Source organism: Larimichthys crocea, chromosome X (genome assembly GCF_000972845.2).
Source record: "Larimichthys crocea isolate SSNF chromosome X, L_crocea_2.0, whole genome shotgun sequence".
In the NCBI taxonomy this organism is placed as follows: Eukaryota; Metazoa; Chordata; class Actinopteri; family Sciaenidae; genus Larimichthys; species Larimichthys crocea.
In genome coordinates this window covers 12539630-12559500 of record NC_040020.1, presented here as the reverse complement: position 1 = coordinate 12559500, position 19871 = coordinate 12539630, and the positions used below count along the sequence as shown (strand labels likewise).

The window sequence follows — 19871 nt, the reverse complement described above, 5'->3', positions numbered from 1 at the left end:
CAGGGTGTTACCACTCCTCAGGAGCTTGCATTCACGTGTACATGTGTGGCTCCCTGTACAATAACACATCTTCTCTAATTAAGTCTTTGCTGACAATTAAAAAAAATGCTAGTAGATCCCAAAAACACAATTTTGAATCTCTCCCTACAATGACTTAACGGGCTGCATGATTACATTTAGGCTAAATACGAGAAATCTTTAAAAAAACCTCCATATCTAAGTAATATTTCAAAATATATCATGACTTTCAGCAGCCTGGCAGAGATTTCTTAAAGACCTGTGAAAACCCAAGCTGAGGCATTAGTCTCTGAATATGTAATACGGTCTATTTTTTTTATTTTTTATTTTTTTTAATAAACGGAGAAGCATTATCTGGAAATAGGCTGCTAATATTGCTTGAGTGCATTCTTGTCTTGTATCGAAAGTCATTAGTTCCTCGTAAATGGAAATGGAGTATTGATAAACTACTGTATGTCAGTCTTAATAGTTTTGTTTTTAAATTGTACTGTAATCGAGGATGGATATGATGTTATGGATGTGTATGACCAGTTTATAGAGGTTTATGGCACCGTTTGTTTTATTCAATATTTCAGCTTCTGAATTTAAAACAGATTGGGAAAAGTGGGCAACGAAGCCAAGAAAAAAAAATTACAAACTTGTGATGGCTGCAAAATGAGTCACTCAGATTTAAAATTAAAAAATTTTTTTTTATATTAATCATATAAAAAGACATTAATCAGCCCAGCGTCCTACTGTTAAATATTATATCTGGCAATATATACAAAAGTTCTCAATATTAATGGTCAATATTTAGATGTATTTTTTTAATCAAAATTCTAAAAATGTATGAGTCTGGAACTCATTTGATATACTGCATTATGATATGAATCTACTGTGAGATGTTTTCTGTAATATAATTGTATTAATTTCTGTAATTAATATTTATATATTATACATATTTATTTCTGTGTTGATACATGTGTTCACTAGGTGTGTTACAGTATCTCTATTCAATGCACACATTTAGTTTTTATACTTTTAAATAGCATGTAGGACGGTTTATTTGTATGCAATCACACACAAAAAAGTCCAATGTGGGAATAATGCAGACATCATAATCTTCAAATCTGGCGTCATATGTAACATAAAATGTATAAATGCTGATGGAAATCAATAAGAATGGCAGCATCAAATGATTTCTCTTTTATTCCCTCACTCTGCACTATTGTTGGAGCCGAACAGGACTTCAAATGTTAGCTCTAAGTTTAGACATTTGCATGGAGGAGGGGCTGTCTTGTCACACACTGACTCTCGTTACAACAGTCCATCACACAGTAGTAGTGTCTCATGTCTCTTTAAATGCGGGTTGCGTTGATCCTTCATGAATGAAACCATGTGATCCAAACATCATTTGACGTCTGGCGCCTCCGACCATAGACTAAAACAAGCGAGGAAGGAGTGGATATATCTAGAGAGAGCCGCGAGAAGGCGTGAGCGGAAAAAAAACACACACATTTCTCTCCAGCTGTCTCTCTCCGACCAACCATCGGCGAACCCCAAACCTTCGGTGGTGCGGTGGGCGAAAGGCGCCGGTTTGACTTCTGGTGAGTCAGCTTTTATCGAAATTAAAACTGAAATGTGCTTTTTTGTTTGTTTGTTTGTTTTTTTCTAAAAAAGAAAAAAAAAAGTGCTGAATATAGAGGTGTTGTTTTTGCTGAGTGTGCACGGCGACCGCTGCCGCCGCCGCCGCCGCCGCTGCCATGCCGTCACAGCGCGGGCTGTTGCCGCTCTGTCCCGGCGTGCGCTGCCGCTGCGCTGTCCCGGTCAGCCGGACTCGCCGCCGTTTAAAGGGCACCGGGCTGGTAGTGCTGAATCATCACGATCCAGTCGTCGTCCAGACCCAGAACATGCTCTTCGGAGACCGGCTCGGCCACTCGCCCGACCGGCGCTTTCACAATAACACAGACAAAGGGGGGTGTACGCTGTGTACGGCTGTCAAAAAAAAAAAAAAGGAGCCATGTGTCGGAATTAGAAAGCCGAGCGGGGAGTCCGAGAGCGGCTCTCTCTCTCTCTCTCTCTGTGCGGTTGGTACGGTCGGGGATTCCCTTGTGTTGTGGCAGCTACATATCTAGATATTTAGATACTGTGAAAGTAAGAAGAGCCAGGAGGGAAACATTAACGTGGAGTAACAACTTAGGACGGCAGAAACCTTTCGACAACAACGCTAGCTGTCCTCTCTCTCTCTCTCCGGGGTGCTGAAGCGGCAGCAGCGGTGGACACAGACAGGAAGCCACCCCGCTGTCGCTTCACTAATTCACTCGTCTGTTTGCCTCTTCACAGGTAAGATGGCCAGTCAGCTGTTCGTTAGTGAAGCTGGGTGTTTTTATTTCGCTTTAACTTGACTCTTGGTTGCAGGAGGCGGGGAGCGGGGTGACATTTTGTTCACTCGCCGCTCGGCTCGGTGACATAAGTGACACATGTAGTGAATAAAAGCAGAACAATGCACGGCGGCGGCGGCGGGCTGTCACCGGGGTGTGTTTGTAACTGTCTCCTCGGCGGCTTTAGCTGCAAAGTGCGGGTGAGCAGCGGTGACTGAGCCACTGTTTTGACATTTGCTTTGTGTTCCTCCCGACAGGCCTTCACTTCATGTATCTGTTCACACACACACCGATAACGTTAAAGAAGTGACTGGTGCTGCCGGTTTAAACGGAGAAAACAAGTCTACTTCTTCTTCTTCTCCTCTCCCCGCCTTCCTCGCGTGCCTGCTTGTTCACCGGCTGGTGCTCGCGGGCAGAGATGCTGATTCATCACAACGTTGTTATTTCTCAACCGTTTGCGCGAGCAGAGCGGAGGCATGAGGGAGCCATGGCAACATGGCACCGGCGGCGGGCGGACAAAGGTCTGGAGCGCGAGGGAAGGAAGGAAGAGCGAGGTTTATGTTGGAGTGGATGAGGGGGGGGGGGGGAGAGGGGAGGGGGACGCTTGGCTGTGAAACACATAGGCCCGGTCATGTAGTGGATGTTGACGTGTTTATGGGATAATTAGAGCTCGTGTGGGCTGTTTTTTTTTGAAATGTCATCGGTGCTAAATTTGCTCATCTTTTTCCAAAGTGAGATTTGCGGTCATAGATGTACATAACATGTTCAGACAAATGTCATGCTGTACGTTATTTTGTTGTTGTCATGTCATGACACATGCTTGCACTTGATACCTCGCAGTGACCTCACTCAGCAAAAGCGTGACATATATTTGGACAAAAACAAAAGCCGGAGAAGGAGAACACATCCCCCATGTTGAGCATTGATTTGCTCATGAAGACACACACACACACACACACACACTTTGTGCTAAAAAAAGAAAAGCACCCTCCATGAACGCTTAATGCTTTTGCAACAGAATACCCTCTGATTGATCATAGATGGGGGGCCATTATCTGCTGCCTGGTGCCAACCTATGAGCATTGCAACTCTTAAACACTGAAGAGTAATAGGGAAGCTCTGTGGGCTCAAGAAAAACAGAAACTTCACCCCCTAATGACTCCATATCAGCAGCTTTAGTTAGAGTCAGCACTCTGCCGAGTGTATCAAAAGTATGTAGTAAGCAAGTTGGCAAGTACTGTAATAGAGGGTCATAATGATGAAACAGTTGTATCAGTATTGGAGAGAAGAGCACCCACCAACCCCCCTTACTGTCTTTCTCTCTCTCACACACACACACACACTTGCTTTTCCCATTTCCTTTTCTCATTGCATGTACGCACACACACATACAACACACACACACACACACACAAAACCAAGGGGCTAAACTTTTTATACTTGGTATCAGTATTTAATCAGTGCTTGAAGTGCATTTCTCTGTCAAGTACTTTCCCCATCCTTCCCTGGTGTTCACGGTAATTGAACGCTGACCAATGCTTATGTGTGCAACTTTGCTGATGGCGGCGGAGCGGCAAGGCGCGCGGAGCAAGGGGGGATGAAGGAAGAGGGAGGAAGAATGAGAGATGGGATTTGCGCAGAGATTGAGAACAAGGACCTTTTTGTCTTCAAGGCATTCCCCTGAAAATGCTGAGGCGAAGCAAATGCGCTCTCGCTTGACAGATGGCGTTTTCACTTGTTACTTACCACAGCTAGTTTCTTTGCCTTGTCGTGTGCATGTGTGTGAATGTGTGTGTGTGTGTGTGTGTGTGTGTGTGTGTGTGTGTGTGTGCGTGCACATGTGGGAGAGCAAAAGATATAAAACACCTATAAGATGCTCAGATCTGGTTGCTCTAGGGGCTTTGTGTGTGTGTGTGTAAGCACCAAGGTTAAAAACTGTGTGTGTGTGTGTGTGTGTTAGCTGCACTTGCAAGATGAGAGAAAGAAGATGTAGCAATGGGAAATGATTTTACTATCAGTTAGCCATTACAACATTTTGCACTTGTCAGTTGACTCCTGAACAATATTTGACCTGAAGCTTCTTCTTCTTCTCTTTTAACTAATGAGGAGTGTGTGTGTGTGTGTGTGTGTGCGTGTTTGTGTGCGAGCAATCATATAAACTTCTTTGATTCTCTGCGTGCACAGGGGTCAAGTTGATGTAACACTGTGTAAAAACCTTTTGGTGTGTGAAGAAGGACGGGTGGGACAGCGGCTTCTGACAAGTGTTTATTTTTCTGGAAGGAAGAGATGGACCCGTGCTGAGAGCTGACACTATTAGTTAGTTGATTAACTGATTAGTCAAATAGAAAATTAATTATTATTATTTATTTATCTGCAAAAACGCTTAAAAAAAAATCAGTGGTTCCAGCTTCTCAAATGTGAACATTTTCTGTTTTGTTTTTTTCTCTCTCATATACTAAAATATAACTAAATATTTCAGTGTGATCTTTAGGAAATTGTGATGGACATTTTTCTCTTTGTTTTTTGCATTTGGGCCAATCGATCATTGAGGAGTTGCAACCATGTATTGTCTTAAAAACGTTTGTGTCTTACTTTGGTCTGCAACAAATTACTGTGTTCATCATCGAAATTCTTTTTTTATCGTTTAGTCTATGAAACTTCAAAAAATGTCTACATATGTTGTTTTTTTTGTTTAAGTTAAAAAAGTCCAGAAATATTCAGTTAGAAGCAGCAAATCCTCTCATTTAGGAGGCAGGATTGTTTTCCTGTTTGTTTCAGCTCTAGTTTTATTAGATGTGTGCAAAGTGTGGACACTTCTAATAACATACCATAGACCTGTCATAAATGTTGTCCATGAGAAGTTAACAATGTTCAACGTATGTCTAACTGGCAGCCAGCGGGGGTGAGTATTGTCACTTTTTTGATACCGGTGCCAATAATATAACTTGATTTTAGCACTGATACAAAAACGGGTACTAAACAATATTTTACTCAACAGCTTACGTGAGTAATAAAAAAAGGTTTTTCTGCAAAAATATTTTAAAAATATCTAAAGAAATCACATGGTACCAACAAGTCATTAAGGTCCAATACTCGACCTTATCTGTCAGAGAGGTGTTCATTCCAGTGTATAGTTCTGAGGTGGTGGTTGATGATGTTTTGGTCTTAATGCAAAGCAATATATTGTAACACGTTCCTTTTGTATTGTTTCTTTATCCATCCTCACCCTGGGATTGCATTAAAGAAGGAGCTCCACAAAGGCAGCATTTATTGCAGGGTTATAGCACTGGATTGCATTAGATTGCGCAGGTGTTCACAATATTGTGTCCACCGCCTGTGTGTTGGTGTGTGTTGTGGTGTGTGTGTGTGTGTGAGAGAGAGAGAGAATTTGGTGTTTGTGGAGATAATTTCAAAGTCGAGCCTGTGTGTTTTATGATCTTGTTTACTACTGCGATCCATTTTCACAAAAGTCTTGTTATGCTTGCAAATTTTCTGAGAGTGAGACAGAAGTAAAAAGAGCAAAGTAAAAGCAGGAATAAAAGACGGAATCGGAGAGTGGGGGAGAGAGAGAGAGAGAGAGAGAGAGAGAGGCAGAGAGAAAAGGAAGCAGTGGGGCAGATCAATAGTTGAGTGTTTTTTCTCCACAGTAATGATGAAATATGGTGTAAGCAGATCTGGTGCATAATCATTGCTGTGCTCCACTGTTTTTCCTGCTTCCGCGTGAGTGTGCTGCTTGTCCTTGTGTTCTTTTGACTTTGTGTGTGTGTGTGTGTGTGTGTGTGTGTGTGTGTGTGTGTTAAATATACCCTCCCTCCACAAGTGTTTTCACTCTTTATTTACATAACCTCCCTGAGAACCCACAAATGTATGAAATCCCATTACAGCACGCACAAGAAGTCGAAAGGATACAAAACGGGAAAGGAGTTGAAGTTCAGTTTAAGTGGCTCAAATTACTGATCGAACCTCCTGTCCTGAAACGGCTGCGGTGTGTCCAAACAGCAATATTACAAAGACGACTCTCTGTATCAATAATCACTCTGTGATCAGCACTCTTTGAGTCAAGTTCTCAAGTCCCCCCTCCCCCTCCCAGAGGACCTTTGGGTTTATTTTGGAGCTTTTTAAGACGGCTATTCATTCCCACACACACAAATAGACACACACTCTCTCCATAGCATAGCAGCGATTTTGTTTTGCATTCAGTGTTGAGATATTGAGACTGTAGCTGTGGAGATGCAAGGCCCTGGTAACAGCAGTATCCGTACCGGTGGTTGTCTACCAGTTGCATCATCTCTATGCGCCAAATTGCCGCATTTTCTAACTGCAGTGTGACGATCCCAGAAATGTATGATGGTATGAATTTCTGAACCTCTTAAATAAAAACACACACACAGACACACACAGACACAGTGTGGAGCAATGCCAAAGAGCAAAGAGAAGGAACAAAGATATATGTGTGTCTTAAATGTGGCACCAGCTCTTTGCCTTCACCTGTGGCGTTAAATTCTTTTCACGCAGCAACAGTTTCTCCACCCAGTTTTAATTTCCTCATTCTCAGAGTTTGAAAACTGCACAGCGCTGCTCTGAAAAACATGGTCTTAACTATTACACTTGTTAATTGTTGATCTTCTCTGGATGCTGATTCTTTTTTTAGTGTTCTAGTGTTGATAACAAACATATCTCGTCTTTTTACTCATCCTCTGTGTCAGTTTGACCTTTGTAGACAAAGTTGACTCTGGCTGCAAATAATGATTACCCTTATCCTCTGCTGACTACTTTTTTATTTTATCGACAGTCGTTTGTCCAAAACCCAAAGACGTTCAATTTAATATCATAGGAGGCTATGAAAGTCTGAAAAAAGTCACATTAAAGAAGCTGAAAGCAGTGATTTTATTTTATTTTTTTGGCTTTTTGCTTAAAAAAATAACTTAAACTATTATTCAGAATCACTGACAGTTCATTTTCTGTTTGACTAATCGATTAATCAATCAATGACTTCAGCTCTAAAGCTGGCAAAACTGGACGATGGAAAATGGATTTGTTTAATATACAATCTCAATGTCGAGTTAATGAGTTTCATTTTGACTTCTGGAAACTACATCTACATAGAACATCTACAACATTGAAGTCAGCCGGTTTCTTTAGAGGAAGCCTCGGAGATGAGGAAAACAAAACTTTTATTTGGATAAACTTTGTAACTTTCCTTTCTTCTGCTTTTTTTTGAAGAAGAACAACTTATTTGAAAGTGAAAACCCTTATGTGTAACTAGAACATGTCTTGTTAGATTCTTGATGTTTGATGCATAGCAGCAGACTGCACTAAACACTCGACTCAATAGGAAGGAAAGACAAACACATCATGACAACAGTAGACTATGCACATATTGCATACTATGGCCCTGTGTGTGTGTATTTGGGTGAGCCACAATGCCTGTCATACCATCTTAAATGAGTGATGGCAACTGGGAAACCTTGAAATGGTCACTAGGAATGTCCCTGTATGAGCTGCAAACACACACCCCTTTGTTCATCTCTGATCTTAACCCTTTGAAATCTTGGGCTGTTTGGGCCGTTTTGAAAAGTTTCGATTTTTTCTTTATTAACATATGAAAACATGTTTACCATGCTGATGTTTGGTATCTTTCTTTTTTTGGCACAACATCCCCTATAAAATCTGACAATATTTTTTTCACTTTGACATACTGATGCAACATCATGAACCCAAAATCTGATTTGAAAATTAGTTTTTTGCTCAATGAAGCAATTCAAATGATGAAAATGTAGACACAAGTTGCAAACATAAACAGAAAAAGGTAACGTTGAGATACCATCGACCTATATACATCTATTTCGAACAAAAAGCATCTTTCATTTTAGCTTTGCCACTCTTCAAAAAACAGTTTATATACACAAGAGACAGAGAGCTACATCACAGACCTTATTTGACACATGAGAGGTTCCTCAATAGCGCAAATATAACATATAAAAGAGATAAAAATGATCTGATCACATCGGCGTGATCTGTGACTTTGATTTGCTCAGACCTGATGATATTTCTTCATTATGTGACTGATTAATACAGCCGCGCAGAAACTTTCTCTCACATTAGTATTGCTGAGCAGCGATGTAAAGCATCATGAGGGAAGTAAACCTAACATGTCGTTTAACTTATCGCTGTCTCCCTCACACCCCTCTGTTTGTTATTCACACACAAAGAGAGAACCAGCTTAACCTACGGTACATGCTTTCTCTCCTCTTTAAAAAAAAAAAAAAAAAGAAGCACTTATGAAAAAAAAAAAGGAGCCAGAGCTCAATTGCCTGACAGTGCAGTTTTTTTGCTTGTGTTGGGAAATTTGTCATCACACTCCGACTTACTACCTGGAATGGGAAAAACGTGTCGACGCCAGGACTTTTTCTCGCCTTTAATAACACACTTGCACAAACACTGTCTCGCGCACACTTAACCAGCGCGTGCACACACACACACACACACAAAATACCCTTTTTGAACTCTGAGAAAAGTGCGAAAGTGATCGCTCTTCTATCTCCACATATATTATCATATGTATATGAGGGGCCACACTCTTGCTCTCCTTTACTTTCCCTGTGTTTTCTCCATCTCCTCTGCTCCACTCTCTGTCTGTCTGTCTGTCTGTGTTATCATGCTTATTTCACGCTCTGCATACCTCCCAGTTAATAGCTTCCTTCTTTCTCCACACACACACACACACACGGTTCAAACTGGTGTCTTTTCTCCCCCTCTGTCTTCAGCTCCTCACCCCCTCTCTCTCCCTCCGCTGTGAGCCTGCCCCCTCTCGATACACAGGTTGCCATTATCGCCGATCTGATTCCTAATTCTCAATTAGCCTCCACACAGTGCTCGTCGTTAATTATTTACCAACTCCCTCAACACCCTCGGCCCGCACCAGATCAATGAGCACGAGCAGTGCCCCCTCTTTCTTTAAAAAAGGTGGACTGCAGCCAGGAGCTGAGTTTTGTGGCACTCTGAGGTTTTAATTCATGCTCCTTACATTTTTTTTCCCTTTGCTCTCTTTCTGTCTTTCTATCACGTCCTCTCTGCATCTTACAGTGTGTCTTCACTGCCTCGCTCGGCTGCCATCCTTTGTGTTCTCCATTATTGCTCAGAGAGTTGCCTGAGGGAGGAGGCGCAGTTAAGGCAGTTGTTATGTTGGGATTATTCAATAAAGACAAGACTTGCCACTGCATCACAAATGACTTGTGGCTCTTACAATCTATTCTTGATCATCCCCTATATGCCGGTTTGTTTATGCTCATGTACACCCACACACAGCAGCCCCCAGGTCATTTTTGAAGCTCTTAATCTGGCGGTTTATTTTCCTGTGTGTGTGTGTGTGTATGCCATCAGCTTTAGGAAAGTAGGAAGTCTCTTTCTAAGAAATTCGTCTCTGTGCGGCAGTAGTGGCTGGAGCAAAAGGTTCTCTCAAACAAGATTAATTAGAGCTCTGTCTGAAGCCAGCTACACACACACACACACACACATCATCCTGCTCGTCTGCACTACATGAAGAGAAAAGAGTCATGCTGTACATCTTGTGCAGTTTCTTGTGCTCTTTAATCTTTATAAGCTCCATGATCGCTGTGTTCACCTCCTGCCCCGCCATTACTCTAGTTTTCATCCTTTTTCCAGGACTTGATTTGTCAACAAGACAGGATGTAAGGATTTTTTCTGTGTGTGTGTGTGTGTGAGTGTGTGTGTGTGTGTGTGTGTGTGTGTGTGTGTGACAGAGAGCAGAAGGTCTGGGGGGAGAGAGGTGGTCAGCAGTAGTTTCATTGCACTGGATCAGCTTCAGAACTTTTCTAATTGGAGGTTTTAGTCGTGGTCGTTGCTGAGTTCAGGGTTTTTTTTTTCTACCCCAATCCCCCTCCATCCATTCCTCCCTCCCTGGTCCTCTCTCTCTCTCTCTCTCCCCCGCTCTCTCTTTTTTCTCTCTCTCTCCCTCCTTCATACCCAACAGCTAAGCTCTTACAAATGTGTTGAGGATGCATTTTCACCCAAACGCTTTCCCACCCCCCTCTCTGCACACCTCCCCTCCGTCCCTGTTCCTCCTCATCGCCGTTTCTTCCTCCCTCCTCCTCCTCCCTACGCACACTTGCCTCTCTCTTTTTCCTCTCTTCTTTCTCCCTTGTCATTTGCACCCCCCCACCCCCCCATCGTCCTCTCTCCATACTCAGCATTTTTCTCGGTTGTGGGTGTGATGTCTCCGCTGTAACGCTAATCAGCTCTGGAGACGTCAGCATTCTTTCAGCCCCCCCCCCCCTTCATCCCCCTCCTTCTTTTCTTACCTAGTCTGTCTTCACCTTGCTATCCTACAAACTCCTCACCCTCTTTTATCCTCACTGTCTTATCTTTTCTTCTCTTCTAGCCATATTTTATTCATCTCCGTCACGTCTCACCTCTTCTTCCATCCCTGTCCCCATGTCCTGTCCTGTGTGTGTGTGTGTGTGTGTGTGTGTGTGTGTGTGTTGTCTCTCCACTGTAACCGTAAGCAGCTCTGCTCTTGAGTTGTCAGCGTTCTTTTGGTTGCTCCATAAAAATACAGCCTGCCACAGCAAAAAAGCTGTCTGTTGTAGCAACAGTGACTGTGGCATTGACCACACCGCAGCGACCACCCCGCAAGCATTATAGGAAGGACACCTCTGGCACTTTGTGTTTCTGTGCGTGTGTGTGTGTTCAAGTGCACGTGTCTGGGTGTGTATGCCCAAGATGAATGGCGATGCCTTTGCTCAGCATGATCTTTAACCTGGGTGACTTACACATGGCCTGAACACACGCACACACACAAACTAGTTTATTACAGTTAAATGCTGTGTAGGTCAGGTTTGTTGTCTGACCTTGGCCAAATAGACCCCAAACTTAATATGCTGCCCATCTCCTAAACACCAATACTACCACTACTCTAGCTATAATGACTATGATAATAAAGTAGATGTGCACTGATTAGAGCTTAAACAATTAGTCAGGCAAAAGCAAAAAATATGAACATTAATTGGTTGTAACTCCCCAAATGTCTTCTGTGATAGTGAACTCAATATCATAAATATAATATCTTTCACAAGCAATTTGAGGAGGTAACTGTGATGTTGAGATGGGCATTTTTCACAAAATTTTAGATGATTCATCTTTTAATTTAAACAATAATCGGCAGATCTTTTAAGCCTTTATTAGACAGGAGATGGGGCCGCGGACATTGCGTTCATGCGTCTTAACAATTTGGCTAGAAGGATGCTCTAATAATTGGCAGATTTATCGATAATGAAAGTAATCATTATCATTATATATCATATATGATGATCATAGATTTCATCCCTTTCTTAACTCATCAGTGTAACTACTTAGCTCATGATCAGATATGTTTCTCAACCTTGAACAAAATTTACAAACCACAGACATTGATCAATGAGCATCGCTGCAAAGGGCATGGCATTGAAAATAAGTCATAATGTCTAAAAACTAAAACATTTGCAGAAACCAAAAATGATTACAGAGCGTGCTGTATCTGAAAGTACATTTTGTGCACCTGCTGCACTTCCATTTTCTAGTTGCTTTTAAACAACACATCCTTTTAATTGTGTGTTGTCAAGTATGGAATAAAACCTTTGATCCATGCACGCACAGTATGTTCAATTTCCACACGCATCGTGCATTGTTTAGCACTTTAAACATAACTACATCTGTGTGTTTGTGTACTTGCAGCCGACCGTTTTACGTGTGTGTTTTTATTGTGCCCCACTGGCATGGCGAACAGGCAGTGTGTGTGTGTGTGTATTGCCAGCATGCTTTTTGTTTGTATGTAGATGGGGTTGAGGGGGAGGGGGTTGAGGTTTTGGGCACAGGGGAAATAAACCAGTGCCTGGCAGGAAAACAGCCTCCTTGTTGCCCCCTCTGTTTTTCCTCTCTCTCCCTCTCTCTTCACCGCCCCCACCCCCAACAGCCACCCTCAGTCTTCATGTCTTTGATCCATCTATTGTGCGATGATGCACCTCCAGCTGCGGGAGGCTGCATCCCAACAAAACACATGACTGCAGTGGTACACCAGGGTGGAAGACATTTGTTTATTGAGAAGATGCTTTGAGTAAAGCGTTGCTCCATCATCGCTCCGTTTCCTATTCTCTTCGTCATTTCGTTGAATTTGTGAGAGTTTTGAGTTGCTGCGTGCTTGATGTGCATGCACGATTCCTTGAACGTGCTTGTAGCATACCTTTTTCTTTGATCTACACCTATTTATAACCGTAGGATTTGTGGCAAGCGCATGCACAAACGCTCGCGCAAACCCTCACAGACAGTCAGGCAGAGGTGCATTGTCGGGGAGGCTCGCTGGCGTGCTCAGAGCCGGGCCTTTTGACAGAAAAGAGTAAGAATGAAACGAGAACAGACGCGTTGCCTCATATGTAAATGGTTATCAGTTCCTAAAACTGGGGAGCCTTTTAAATAACCCAACTTGTGAATGACTGAAGAAATATAACTTACATCCAGATCTGCCTCTTACTGTTCTAAACTGACCCTGTGATAGAGCATATATACACACAGGAAGACAACAGGCTGCCTTTAATCAGCAAATTGGTTTAACTGAACTTCTGATTCAGCAGTATCAGGTGTGGGACAACTGTATTTCACTGTCCGTTAGAAAGCCAATCACATGCAAGCACGTCCTGTCGCTGACCTCGTACCCTGGGTGCTTTCCTCAGCCTGCAGCTGTATTCTGGGCAAACCCTCACCTTTTGGGAGTTAGAGGGTGTAAAAACAAAGAGGGAGGGATGAAAAGTGACAGAAGAAAGCTGAAATTTGCGCGGCAGTAGAGGAGATAGAGAGAGAGAGAGAGAGAGAGGGGTGAGATCAGGAATCTGCTGAGTCATCATGACTGGTCTCATGATGATCGCTCAGCAGCAGCAACAATAGCCACGCTTTATCGAACACACACACACACACACACACACACACACACACACACACATGCACACACAGGTCTGAGAGATGAGAGTCAGAGCAACGCACCATACAAAGCATCTCATTGAGAGATGCTCATCTGTGGAGCTGTGCGCTCTAAGGACTGATCTCATCTTTTGCACTTCCAGGCTCGCTCTTTGTTGACTTCTGATTCACACGGTTATGTCTCCATCTTTTGTCTCTTGTTTCCACTTCGGTACAAATGCATCTACATCACTTGATTTAGTTTGCTTTCATTTTTTATCCCCAGTAGGTCTATATCTGTTTATTTACTTCTCTCCATTTTCTATGCTACAGTCTTGGTTAAGTTGCGTGCGTGCGTGCGTGCGTGTGTGTTTGCGTGCATGCGTGTGTGTTTGCGTGCGCGTGTGTGTGTTTGCGTGCGTGCGTGTGTGTTTGCGTGCGTGCGCGTGTGTGTGTTTGCGTGCATGTGTGTGTGCGTGCGTGTGTGTGTGCGTGTGTGTGTTGGGGCTCTTACAGTTGGTTTTCCCCTGGAGTCCTTCCAACAAATTTTACCACTTCCTCTTCTTTCACATTCATTTCATTCCTATTGGCCTAAAGCCAACCAATAAGAGCTCAACAACACAAAGGTAGTGGGCACTGTCGGTGTAACCACCAGGAAACAGGAAGTCAGGGAAATTCTATGAAAAGTTTGTTTGTCACTTTCACTCATGCACTTTGATACAGATGCATAATACTTCAACATGCTCACACAACAGTGCTCCAGAATTGATTTTGGTAGGTCTCCACTGGTCCAGGTGGGTATAGACACACTGTATATTTATATTGATTTTATTATTAAAACACAGCGATGGTCTTTTTTTTTTTTTTAATGCTCTTACTCTTAACTGGCTTCACGCTCCACTTCAGCTGCTTTTAATATTTCTTTACTCATGTTTTTCACTCTCTTGCGCCTCCGCAGGTCTGTTCAGAAGAGCAAGGCTCTTGTGGCATGACGACGACTAACAAAGGAAATAAAGCCTTGAAGGTAAGAGAGAGAGCATGTTTTACACTGAATTCTCTGTGTTTGATGTGTTCGATCTCTGCCTCACTCCCCCTTCTCCATCCTGCTTCCTCCAGGTGAAGCGTGAGCCGGGGGAGAATGGCACCAGCCTCACAGACGAGGAGCTGGTGACCATGTCAGTGAGGGAGCTGAACCAGCACCTCCGAGGGCTCTCCAAAGAGGAGATCCTGCAATTGAAACAACGGCGGCGCACCCTGAAGAACCGGGGCTACGCCGCCAGCTGTCGGGTGAAGCGGGTCACCCAGAAGGAGGAGCTGGAGAAGCAGAAGGCCCAGCTGCAGCAGGAGGTGGACAAACTGGCCAATGAGAATGCTTCGATGCGCGTTGAGCTGGACGCTCTGAGGTCTAAGTACGAGGCGTTACAGACGTTCGCCAGGACTGTGGCACGGAGCCCCACTGTCGGGGTCGGGGTTAGGGCTGGAGGAGGAGGAGGCGGGGGAGGGGTGCCATCATCAGTCATTGGTCCACTCATACCGGGGAAGGTGGCAACAGCGACGAGCGTGATTACAATAGTGAAGTCAAAAACAGACGCACGGTCTTGAGGGAGGGAAAGATAGATGAGGGTGGAGTAGAGCTGCAGCAGAGTAATTCTTCTTCTCTGCCAACCACCTCTCCTCCACCTGCACTGACTTCAAACAGCTGGGCAGTCTCGATCACATCGCCTCAGCCTGTTCCCGTCACCTGTCTCAGATCAGTGCAGGTGAAGGAAAGGATGGAAGCAGAGGAAGTTCATTGAGACTATAAAGACAGCCTTTGGTCAGCGCATGATCATTTAGCACAGCACAGGACAGGGTCACTGAAAGTCAAAGAATTTGAGATTAGTTTTGTTCCAGGACAGGGGGGTAAAAAAAAAATCAAAAAACATAAACACTTTGGAAAAATCATCCAATTTTGTTCAGTTGCCGTTTAAGTCAGTCAAGTGAGTTTTACTGCTGGTAGATCTCTAGATATCTGTAAGTGCATAAAAATCCCATCACACATTTGCACACTAGATTTGAAGTGGTCATTAACATTTAAGTTCGCTACATCAACAAAAATATAAGACGGTATTAACGTGTTAGTTACAGGAAAGTCATTGGATTGGATTGACACAAACAATACTGGGTCCCTGAGCTCCAAAAGAATACACAATAAGATTTCATGTGACCTGCAGAGAAGTCCCCATCTTGCTCCACCCAGCCAAGAACTTTTTCAGAAAAGTATTATAGAAAACTATATATTACACAATGGTGGTAACTGTATTTCTACTGTTTTGTACTGTGTTGTCATTCACATGAGGTCCAAAGTGTATTCTCTGTGTGTCAATTGTTATATATCAGGAATTCTGTGAAATTCTGTGGCGCGTGTTCGTTTTGGTATTGCTATATTTAGTTAGCTGTATTTTTTGTACGGTCTCTTCACTTTCTATGTCCTACTCTCTCTCTCTCTCTCTCTCTCTCTCTCTCTCTCTCTCTATCTCTTCTTTCTCTATCCTTCCATTTTCAATTCCAACTGGTTTCCAGTTATTACACACAGTACTTCCTGGATCTAACAGAAAGAGAGGGGAAAAGGCAATTGATATTTACCAAAAAACAAACAAACAAAAAAAACACACAACATACTAGAGAAAAGGAGATTACTGACTTTATCTCGGTTTGTAGGGATTTTCAGGGAAACGGTCGTTTGAACACCAGAACTGAATTAAGATAAAGTCTGTTTGAGTATATTCAAGAAAATTGGAAGGGCAAGTGCCTTGGTCTCCTAATGATATGCTTCAAGAAGAAGTCAAGGGGACATGAGGAACTGTGGAGATTCAATGCAGGTCTTTGCTTATACCTGTGCTTAATGGGATACACTGACCAATCAGGAATCAGGTTGTGGCAGCATTTAACTCTCGCTGTGCATTGTTGTATGAGCTGTGTAGTTCCCATCAGGATTAATAATAATATTAATAACACCCATTTATGTGACTTGGCAGTTTATTTACTTAAAGAAAAAAACAAAACAAAAACATCCCTGTTTGCTTTGCAGACTATGTTTTTTGACGTGGTAATGAAATGGTTTATCTTGTCATGTTTTATGTTGGTTCACGTGTGAATTCGACTCTGAAATCTAGGTTGTTACACCCACAGTGAAATCTTTTTCTTCAAATCAAAGTGATTTTCATTGCATTCCTCTTGCCTTTCAACCACAAAGCTCACTTTGCAAATGTGCAAACGTGATCACTGACAGTGCAGTCAGCTAGCTAGAAGATATTTCTCTGAATTTCCAGTCACACAAATGGGATGTCACTTCACTCGAGTTTTACCATAAAAGTAGTTATATGTGGTGTTGTATACTCAAAGAATCTTTGTCTATGTATGGTAGAGTCTGGAATTTTATAAAGACAATTATCTTTGCATTGTTTGTAACGAAAGGTATTGATATACAGTATCTCTCTATTTTGCAATTGTACCAAAAGTGGCTTAACTACTGAATAGCTTTGTTTTTTCTCTAGTGACTAGGCACGTGTGTGTAACTGTGAACTAGCGTGTGGTGTGCTGTATAGGTATGTGACGAGGTAACTATAACGTTCAGTCTTTCATGGATATGACTTTGATCCTTGTTTGATTTCAGGCCGAAGCGGGTGATGACACCGTGGGTAACTGCACTCTTTCTCTAATCATAAAATCTTTGTCCTCCCGGCCCCATCACTCGGCTCCAGCACTTGCAGACGTGTCAGATTGTGTGTTTATCCGCTCCCAAACTGCACTTGTGATTTGTACATTTTAAGTTCACTTCGGCAGACCCATTTTTGCCTCCTCGCAGCGTTCAAAGCTAGTTATTGTAGATAAAATGGCCGATGAGACGTGGACATGTTATGGTTAACCTCACAAGCTTCATGATATTGTGTATTCAGGTCATCTGGCGAGGTAACAGGTGTGAAACTCAACAATGGGGCCTACATGGCTGCATCACCCCTAGTTATTTTTGTAGTGTGTGATAAAGGTACTTGTTTTTGCTGTGTACATTTTATATAGTTATGTAGATATAATGTTGTTTCTGTTTTGTTGTTTGTTTTTGGAACTGTCCTGTAAGTGTCAGGAAAGTGAAGCAATTTATGTATTTGGTGTTTTATGAACTGAAAAAACGTATCCTGCTATTTAATGGTCTGTCTGTCAAAGAGTTAGGTTTACCTTATAAAGTACAATTGCCTCAAACTTTTTATTTTTTTTCAAGGAATGAAACGCTGATTTAAATTGAGTCATTTACTGAAATAGAAACAATTTACAATAATAATAATAATAAAAAAAACAGTACATACATGCAGCCTTTTACCCGCACCACTACTTTTCCACTGTGAAGAAAAAGGGGTTAGCTAGCCTACTGCTGTGCAGTTATTAAGATAAGCAAGGCATGTCTTCATCTGTCCTTTTAATATAAAATAAAATTCAAATAGGCAAACAATAAGCAAAAGGCATTGGAAGGGTTTGAGGTTTTAAAATCTTATTTATTCATTATTTTTACACTGATAACCATTTGCACGTTCAGTCAACTGTGAAATCAGCGCTACAAATGTCAAATGAAAATGTCTGATACATTATCACAGGACTCCATGGTATCTAGCTACAAGCAAATATTAGGTATCGCACCCAGTATATTTATGTATGTGCTCTTATTTGAAAAAAAATATGTCCTGTTTCAAAATGCAATTGTTTTTTTTTTTTACTGGATTTTTTTTATATATACATTTCTTCTGTCAGTCTGTTACTTCTCGTCTGTCTTCGCTTGTTGAGTGATGTTTTTTTTGCTGGCACGATGGTATAAAATAGGAAGAAACACGATTTCTGCTAAGATGTGTCAAGTTGAAGCAAAATATGAAACTTCTCAGTGCTTGTCAAACTGTATGTACTGTGTGTGCCACTGTAAAACAACATGTTTCCACCTAGTCTGTATTTTTATGCTCCTCTTGTTTAAAAATGATACATACTGTGTAAACATAAATGTGTTAACATAGTTCATGCTGTCTAATAGACATCTCTAATTATGCAAACCGTGTAGGGCAAAATTAGACCTCCTGCCACACAGGAGCGGTGATGCTGTCGTAGTCGTTGTGTCAAATTGTCTGTTTGTATAATTGCAGTTACGGTGTGATGTGACGACGTTTTAAGAGCTTATATACAGAGTGTTTAGCAGTTTATACTCGGTTCTAAATGCCAGCGCCAGTTTGTCTATGTTTAAGTCTGTGTTGCTTTTTCAACGTGGCTTAACAATTAACTGTGAAAACATCAAATCAAAAATATGTTTTATCCATTTACAATTGAGAAAAGACTGAATGCAAAATATACTATAGCTGTCACATAAAGCCTGCAGTCGAACTGAAGAATATGTTTGTCTTCCAGACTTGATTTGGTTATAGTCGGGTTGGTGTTAGGTATCTGATGATCGAAATGAGGTGAAACATTGTAATTTCTTTCTGATTTTCAGGCAGCAGGCATGATCAGCTGACAATAGTGACCTTTTGTGATCATCTGACAGGGCAGCTTGACTTGGTTATAAGCTCTTACATTTGCATAACCGAATTTGAGAGCTTATTAGAAACACTGACCTTATTTTCTGTCTGTACAGGGGTTATGACCTCCTTATGGAAAGACATTTCATCATAAACTCGAGCGACTGCTCCTAAACCACATATATAAATAATTTACAGAGGCAGAAAGGAGTGGTGGAGACATGTCTGATAAAACTTCGTCTTACTTAAAACCACGTCCCACTCCACTTATCCTATCCCTTTTTAGTGTCAGAGTTAACTCAGCGGGCTTCATGCCGTTCTTCAAAACATCCAATTCTTTCTCGAAGATGGAAATCATTAACTCTTATCTTGATGCTTGGCCAATCGGTATGTAGTCATTCAGTTGTTTTTCTTGTCTAGTGAATCACGCCACCGGACTCTAAAAGCCCTTTCACCCACCTCCAATGCCGATCGATGAGAGCAAATGAACCAAGGATTCCTTTGATCGTTTGTTTGGTGTTTTAATCAATAATAATGTTTGCTTTGCTTTCCAAGTTACCCCACCTTCCATCTGCTGCTCTCTCTTATTCTCTCTGCTGCCCCTGCTCTTATCAGTTAGTCATTCAGTCTGAAACATAACAGTTTTACCCAGAATTTAAGTATCAGATCACACTTACTTTTATTTTTTGGCTTTTTGTTTGTATCTTACACCTGAACCCCCCTGTTTACCCCCTCCTCCATCAAACCACACGTGTCTGCTGGTGAGCATTCGGCCAAGTTACTAATGGGAGCTGGGATATATTTTGTGTTTCTAAAAGTATATAATAATGGTCAGTTTAAAGCTATAGAGATGTAGTGAGTTTGTGTGAATATGGCGTAGCCTATTCAGAAAAGCCCTTGTAATAGAAAAATCTGTGTTTTGTAATATTTCTGTATGGGGTGTAATAAATTATTCTATGACAGTACTTTCTATGGGAAAATACTTAAAATGTGACAGTCTTTGTAAGTATTTATC

At 41.9% G+C, this 19871-nt stretch overlaps 1 protein-coding gene across 5 annotated transcripts; it reads left to right on the top strand.

The window, feature by feature from the left end:
* The first annotated feature begins 1080 nt into the window (after positions 1-1080).
* Positions 1081-19818, top strand: mafgb (v-maf avian musculoaponeurotic fibrosarcoma oncogene homolog Gb). 5 transcript variants are annotated; one of them, XM_010744993.3, is made up of 3 exons: positions 1081-1604; positions 14284-14349; positions 14442-19818. In XM_010744993.3, the coding sequence occupies exons 2-3, from the start codon at positions 14314-14316 to the stop codon at positions 14925-14927; spliced, it is 522 nt and encodes a 173-aa protein (XP_010743295.1). In that variant the 5' UTR covers positions 1081-1604; positions 14284-14313; the 3' UTR covers positions 14928-19818. The 5 variants fall into 5 exon arrangements, with proteins under 5 accessions (XP_010743295.1, XP_019115746.1, XP_027139543.1 ...); XM_019260201.2 differs by lacking the exon at positions 1081-1604 and adding an exon at positions 1649-2340; XM_027283742.1 differs by lacking the exon at positions 1081-1604 and adding an exon at positions 2370-2899.
* The last annotated feature ends 53 nt before the right edge of the window (positions 19819-19871 follow it).